Source organism: Apium graveolens, chromosome 11 (assembly GCF_009905375.1).
Source record: "Apium graveolens cultivar Ventura chromosome 11, ASM990537v1, whole genome shotgun sequence".
NCBI lineage: Eukaryota > Viridiplantae > Streptophyta > Magnoliopsida > Apiales > Apiaceae > Apium > Apium graveolens.
The window spans coordinates 26,415,299-26,423,278 of record NC_133657.1 but is presented as its reverse complement, the minus strand read 5'-3'; the positions used below and the strand labels follow the sequence as shown (position 1 = coordinate 26,423,278).

Here is a 7,980-nt window from a genome sequence, read left to right as displayed (position 1 = left end):
TCACACAATAGTGTCGTTTTGAGTTATAGTTTAGAGACAAGTTCAAATTTATCCCACATCGAGAGAGTTTTGAAAAGAACCACCTCTCAATCTTTCCGCGTTTTTCAACCTTTCATTCCTTTTCCTTGGCCCTTGATTAATTTCGGGCTTGACTTATAGTTAAATTTTATGGGAGCTTCGATGAAAGAAGCAAACCAACACTCAAGATTAAAATAAAATTTTATACTAAGTATTATTATTATTTAAACAACTTAAATAATATAATAAGAGTACTTTATTATATTATTCAATCAAATGACTTAGGATATTACATTCTTTCCCCCTTAATAGAATTTTGCCCTCGAAATTCAAAAGTTAATTTGTACTTGACTTAAGAAATAAGTGGGGATACTTTGCTCTCATCATCTCTTCGGGTTCCCCAGTTGCTTCCTCTATCTCATGATTTTGCCAAATCACCTTCACGAGAGATATAACCTTGTTTCTCAATTTTTGCTCACGACGATCGACTATTTCAACTGGTAGTTCTTCATACTACATATTTTCCTGAATCTCTATTGGTTTATAATCTATAATATGCGATGGATCCGGAATACACTTCCTCAGATATGATACATGAAAAACGTTATGAATATGCCCTAAACTCGGTGGTAATGCTAATTCGTATGCTACTTCTCCAATCCGTCTAAAAATCTCAAATGGTCCAATATAACGTGGACTTAACTTTCCTTTCTTCCCGAATCTCATAATGCCCTTCCAAGGAGAAATCTTAAGAAATACAAAGTCTCCTTCCTTAAACATCACCTCTCGACGATCCTTGTCTGCATAACTCTTTTGCCTGCTTTGAGTCGTCAAAATTCTCTGTTGAATCAACTTGACTTTCTCGGTAGTTACACGAATTAACTCAGGCCCTAAAAATTTTCTTTTTCCAACTTCATCCCAACATAACGGCGTTCTACATCGACGTCCATAAAGAGCCTCGTATGGAGCCATTCCAATTGTTGTTTAAAAACTGTTGTTGTACGCAAATTCTACTAAAGGTAAATGTTCTTCCCAACTTCCTTTAAAATCCAATACACAATCTCTTAACATGTCTTCCAAAACTTGAATTGTGCGTTCTGATTGCCCATCAGTCTGAGAATGAAACGTCGTGATCATACTTAACTTAGTACCCATCTCTTCTTGAAAACTATTCCAAAACCTAGACGTAAATCTAGGATCTCTGTCAGATACAATTGAAACAGGTACTCCATGCAATCTCACTATTTCCCGCATATACAATTTTGCTAATTTCTCTAATGGTGATGATTCTGAAATTGCTAGAAAATGTGCACTCTTCGTCAGTCTATCCACAATAACCCAGATGACATCATTTCCTTTTTGTGACTTTGGCAAACCAAGTATAAAATCCATCGTTATGTGCTCCCATTTCCACTCAGGGACAGGTAAAGACTGTAATAATCCCCCAGGCCTTTGATGTTCTGCTTTTACTTGTTGACAAATTAAACACCTTTCTACATACTCCGCAATTTCTCTCTTCATCTTAGGCCACCAAAAATGTTCTTTCAAGTCCTTATACATCTTCGTAGATCCAGGATGTACCGAAAAAGGTGATGAATGAGCGTTAGACAAAATTTCTTTCTTAATTTCTACATCAGACGGCACATATATTCGATCCCGAAATCTAACGATTTCATCATTACCTTTCCTAAAATCCTTTTTACCTAATTCTGAATTTGAATTATTCCAAATCTCCTTTAAGCATTCATCTTGTCTCTGACTTTCCTTTATCTTTTCTAAAAAGATGGGTCTAACCTCGATTTGATACACTAAACTCTCTTCCTCTCCTTTCTTAACAAATTCAATCCTAAATGTTTCCAATTCCTTATGATTTATGGATTCCACTTCAATGCTTGAACAATTCCCTACTTGTTTCCTACTTAATGCATCAGCCACAATATTTGCCTTACCGGGGTGATATAAAATTTCACAATCATAATCTTTCAACAACTCCAACCATCTTCTCTGTCTCATATTTAAATCCTTCTGTGAGAAAATATACTTTAAGCTCTGATGGTCAGTATAAATTTTGCGCTTTTCCCCATACAAGTAATGTCTCCAAATCTTAAGAGCGAAAACTACTGCAGCCAATTCCAGGTCGTGGGTGGGGTAGTTCTTCTCATGGTTTCTTAATTGTCGAGATGCATAAGCAATTACCTTACCGCGTTGCATTAACACACACCCCAAACCTTTTCTTGATGCATCACTATAAATCACAAAGTCTTCAGTTCCATCTGGTAATCTAAGTACCGGGGTAGACGTTAGTCTTTTCTTTAATTCATCAAAACTTTGCTCACATTCTTCCGACCAAACAAACTTAACTTCCTTTCTTGTAAGATTCGTTAACGGTCCCACTATCTTAGAGAAATTTTGAACAAACTTTCTATAATATCCAGCCAACCCTAAGAAACTTCGAATTTCTATCACCGTCTTTGGTCTCTCCCAATTCATAATTACTTCAATCTTTGAAGGATCAACTGAAATTCCTTCTTCCGAAACTACATGTCCTAGAAAACTTACTCTTCTTAACCAAAACTCACATTTTGAAAATTTAGCATACAACTGTTCTTTTCTCAAAATTTGTAACACCATCCTCAAATGTTCCTCATGTTCTTCCTCAGTTCTCGAGAAAATAAGAATATCATTGATAAACACAATTACAAACTTATCCAGATAATTCCTAAATACTCGATTCATCAAATCCATAAATACTGCCGGTGCATTTGTCACCCCAAATGACATCACTACAAATTCATAATGACCATATCGAGTCCTAAATGCCGTCAATGGAATGTTTTCTTTCTTTACTCTCAACTGATGCTAACCTGAGCACAAATCAATCTTTGAAAAGTAAGTGGCTCCTTGCAATTGATCAAAAAGATCGTCTATTCATGGTAGCGGATATTTATTCTTTATCGTCAACTTATTTAGCTCTCTATAATCAATACATAAACTTAGAGAACCATCCTTCTTTTTTTACAAACAACACTGGTGCTCCCCAAGAAGAAACACTTGGTCTAATAAACTTTTTATCCAACAACTCTTGTAATTGTATCTTAAGTTCCGCTAATTCTGTCGGTGCCATTCTATATGGTGCTTTCGATACTGGTTGGGCAACCGGAATCAATTCAATCCCAAACTCAACTTCTCTTTCAGGGGGCAAATTTGGTAACTCTTCGGGAAAGACATCTAAAAACTCTCTAACTACAGGTGTATCCTCGACTTTATTTTTAATTCCTTCATTCCCTACCATATATGCTAGAAAACCTTCACAACCTTTTCTTAGCATCTTACAAGCCTTTAAAATTGATATCATAACACTGGGTTTTTCTATACTATCTCCCTTGAAATATACTTTCTTTTTGTTCGAGCCGGTTAAACATATTCGCTTCTTATAACAATTTAGATTCGCCCTATGCTTCGACAACCAATCCATTCCCAGAATCACTCCAAAGTCCCTCAGTTCTAACGGTAATAAATTCACTAAGAAGGTTTGTTCACCAATCATTAAGGGACAATCTCGATAAATTTTATCTACGAACAAATTTCTACCGTTTGGAAGTTTTACCAGAAATCCATTATCTAGATTTTGCACAGGTACATTTAACTTATCCACATATTTTGTATCCATAAAAGAATGGGTTGACCCCGAATCAAACAACACATGAACATCTTGAGCACAAAGTTGAAGCGTACCTGACACAACATCATGAGATTTTTCGACATCCTGAGTTGTCATTGCATAGGTTCGTGCCACTGCCCTAGGTGCTGATTGTTGAAAAGGTCTTGCTGTAGAAGTCCTATTTCCTTTAGTTTCCACTTCTTGCCTGACTCCTTTTTGTGGGCAGTCCCTTGATAAATGACTTGGTTGTCCACAACTGTAGCAATAATTCACTTTAGGCTTGGGACATTGAGAAGCTATATGTCCCTTTTCTCCACAATTGTAACACAGCCCATCAGCTCGATAACAAATATCACCACCATGTTTCAGTCCACATTTCTTACACTCAGATGCAATGATCCTCTTATCACTTCCCCGAAAACTCTCCTTCTTCCTTATATGTAGTTTCTTGTTGTCCTTCTTAAATCCTGAGTTAACACTCAATTCTGTTTCTCTTCCTCGTTTCTTATTGTTAAAGAATTGAGTGCGAGCTTCATAGTCCCTTTCTGCAATCCTCGCCTTCCCAACCAACTTATCAAATTGTTCCAACTCCAACAAGGACACCTTCTCTCTAATTTGGGGTTTCAGCCCTTCTTGAAATCTCTGACATTTTCTGGCTTCAGTATCAACCTGATGAGGAGCAAACCTGGAAAGTTCCAAGAATCTTGAAAGATACTCCGACACAGACATTCCTTCTTGCTTTAGTCCTAGAAACTTCATCTCCATCTCATTCTTCATACAGATAGGAAAATATTTATCAAAGAACAATTCCTTAAACCTTGTCCAACCCATTTTAGAACAATCTTCAGTCTGTTTAACCGTATCCCACCAAAATACAGCTTCCCCCCTTAATGAGTGTGTTGCAAATTTTACCTTTTGCTCCTCTGAACATTCCGATATCTCTATTACTTTCTCCATTTCTTTAATCCAAACATTCGCAACATGGGGATCCAATTCTCCTTTAAAAATTGGGGGATCTGCATCCTTAAAAGCCTTGTATGTACACCTTCGCTTATTCTCGCCTTCTTTTTCCATATTTTCAACACGTTCCCCATTTATTTCGGGAGTATCCGCAGTTGTTCGCCCCTCCATTAGGCTCTTAAACATATTCTTCATTTCCCCAAAAATCAACAACATCTCAGGGCTAATTTGTACACTGGATCCAGTCCCATCAGAATTTCCATCAGCCATCTTCTCCTACAATTCAACATATAATATTAATCCTACTTCATTCGGAATATATGCCGCACACATCATGATGTACGTCATAATAACGATCGATCGAGTACTAAACACGTCATACACCTTATATTGACCATGTTCAAGAATTACGACTACACATTTTCTACACATACATTAGGCCTACTATTGGACTACCCGCGATTCGAAATCCTATTTCTAAACCTTAGCTCTGATGCCACCTGTGACGCCCCGGACCCCGGGATGACCTCAGAAACCCGAACCCGGGAACGCCAAACCAAACCAAACCAATTCACTCAATATTTGCTTACACAACCTTAAACTTAAATAATAATATATAATTCTTACAGTATTCCAAGTATTACAACCAAAGTTCACGATACAATCAAAAGTCTATTACACAAGCATTATTCATTAAGATACTATACGTGTTCATCATCTACTAAGCCTTAGTTCATCACATACTTATCATTTCCCGAACATCCTTCTCCAAAGTTCTTTCCTGTGGAAGTTAGTGACATAAACGAGTGAGCTTAGAAAGCTTAGTAAGCATATATAGTAGAATTCAACTGAGGTTTATCCAAGAAATCAAAGTTCATCAAACAAATATTCGAATAAAGAGACATGAAAATTACTACAATCAACAAAAATTCATCATATAGTTCTCACAAGATTAAAACTGAGTATTCAAGCATGACAAGTTCATCAATTCATCAAGTTGGGATCCCAGCCAGCTAAACAATTGGTTTAACTTACTTCCAAAAAGGAAGTATCATCATCAGTTCATCAAGTATCAGTGCAAGAATACTCATTTTCCATCAGTGAGTTATCAGTCCGATCAAATCAATCATCATATAAGAATCAAAACATCAACAGTGAAATACAGTGAAATACAGTGAAATAGTACAGTATATACTTACCTTAAATCGCTTTTAATATAACTTCTAAAATAATTTCTTTCTCGAGTTCAAGTCCCTTTATTCTTGACTTAGTACCCTAACAACGTCATTCACAATTCTCAGTAACATGATTTTATTAATAAATTAAAATCTAAATCTTACCAAGTAAATTCTAATATTTACTTAATTTAAATAAAAATGATAATGGATGAGGGCGTAGGAAGGCTTACCAACTAAGGAGCTTTCTTTTAGCTTCTTCCTCCCTCTTTATAAATAACTCACTTCATTATCTTATAGGTAGTGAAACTTTACTACTTCTTTTCTTTTTCGATGTGGTACTCAATTTGACAAGTTTAAAAATAAATTTTCCATTTTCCAAAACAAGTCGCAAAAACGGACAAGTAACTCCCAAGGCAACCCCCATGCACACAGCAAACTTGAATCTTGCTCAAGGCAAGGTGCACACTAGTGCACTTGCACCTTGGCAACAAATATGCTAAAGACTTCCCAATTTATTCTAGTTTATCTTCTATTTTCTTTCCAATGTGGGACTATGACACTCTCATATGCTTTTACATCCCAAGTCCCACATTGCCTATATTTTGAAGAGACTCACTTCCCTCATCTATAAAAACAAGGCTTGGGCAACACAAGCCTTAGTTAAGTCTTAACATTCTTGGTTCCCACATTGAGAATGAATAGACACAAGGCTACACTCTTCTCCTATATAAAGGACGGGGTAGCAAATTATTTATTTTTAACAAGTGTTAAAAGGATTTTACTTGGCTTCTATAAGTCGAAATCCTTAAATAAGCTAAAAATTCTTTTTATCAAGATTACTAGATTTTGAGTTTGATCTGAACTAGTTATCTAGTCCAATTTAGTCCCACATTGACTAGATTATGCTTATAAGACTTACTATAACTCTATATAATTCACACAATAGTGTCGTTTTGAGTTATAGTTTAGAGACAAGTTCAAATTTATCCCACATCGAGAGAGTTTTGAAAAGAACCACCTCTCAATCTTTCCGCGTTTTTCTCCCTTTCATTCCTTTTCTTTGGCCCTTGATTAATTTCGGGCTTGACTTATAGTTAAATTTTATGGGAGCTTCGATCAAAGAAGCAAACCAACACTCAAGATTAAAATAAAATTTTATACTAAGTATTATTATTATTTAAACAACTTAAATAATATAATAAGAGTACTTTATTATATTATTCAATCAAATGACTTAGGATATTTCTAGGGTTTATGTCAGATTTTTAAAACACAACTCGATGATTTCTGGGAATATTTGGTTCTTGTAATGTTAGGGCTTTGATTGTATATGTTCTTAGCTTCAATTTGCACTATAGAACGTTGAGTTTGGTTTACAGAATCAAAATATGATATTTTGGTCGGAGTTCATGTCGATTTTGACCGGAGATTGTGATTCTGAGATGTTTTTGGTATGTTTTTGATAGGGATAAATAAATTATGATTGTATTATTAAATACTGCATTGTACAAATTGTGGGCTGCTAGACCCAATAAAAAGATATATGATACTCAGACCAGAAAGGTTAAGCCTGATGGACCAGATCAGGCCTGATGGAATAAAAAAGGCCCAAAAGCCCTGATTATTAATTAATTTCGTAGTTAATTAATAAGGGAGAAATCAGATGTTGAAAAGAGTCCCGATGAGGATATAAATCTTTAGAAATTAACCTCAAGGGGACCTAAAAGGATAAGGAATCAGCTTCCTACTTCCTAGGACTCCTAAGTCTATCCTAATTCAGAGGCTTATCCACCAAGTCTCCTATACCAAGTCCAATTCAAGGACTCCCACATCTATATAAGGGGTCTCACCCCCACCAATCAGAACTACGTTTTTTGGCTTGATTCTCTAATTCACAGAGATACGTAGGCATCTCGTAAAGGCAGAATTAAGCTACGAAATACGAGAGCAGCCATTAAAGGCCTTGAGCTCCCGAATCTTAGTATTAAATACAGCAATTATATATAGTAGTTTTAATCCATAACATTTGGCGCCGTCTGTGGGAAACGCAACAACAACCATGGCGAGAACACGGAGAACAACCAGCACTCTGGAGGAGGGAACACCATCAGGGACAACCCAGGTGATTTCATCAACCGTGGAGGTTCCTCCCCATTCAACTTA

At 36.1% G+C, this 7,980-nt stretch overlaps 1 protein-coding gene across 1 annotated transcript; it reads right to left on the bottom strand.

The window, feature by feature from the left end:
• Positions 1-2,998: 2,998 nt before the first annotated feature.
• On the bottom strand, positions 2,999-4,909 carry LOC141695419 (uncharacterized). The gene has a single exon (XM_074499666.1). It carries the CDS (start codon positions 4,907-4,909, stop codon positions 2,999-3,001), a length of 1,911 nt encoding a protein of 636 aa, XP_074355767.1.
• Between the last annotated feature and the right edge of the window lie 3,071 nt (positions 4,910-7,980).

Bases quoted from the DNA above. Each gene is read 5' to 3' on its own strand.
- LOC141695419 (XM_074499666.1), bottom strand. From the start codon at position 4,909: ATGGCTGATGGAAATTCTGATGGGACTGGATCCAGTGTACAAATTAGC.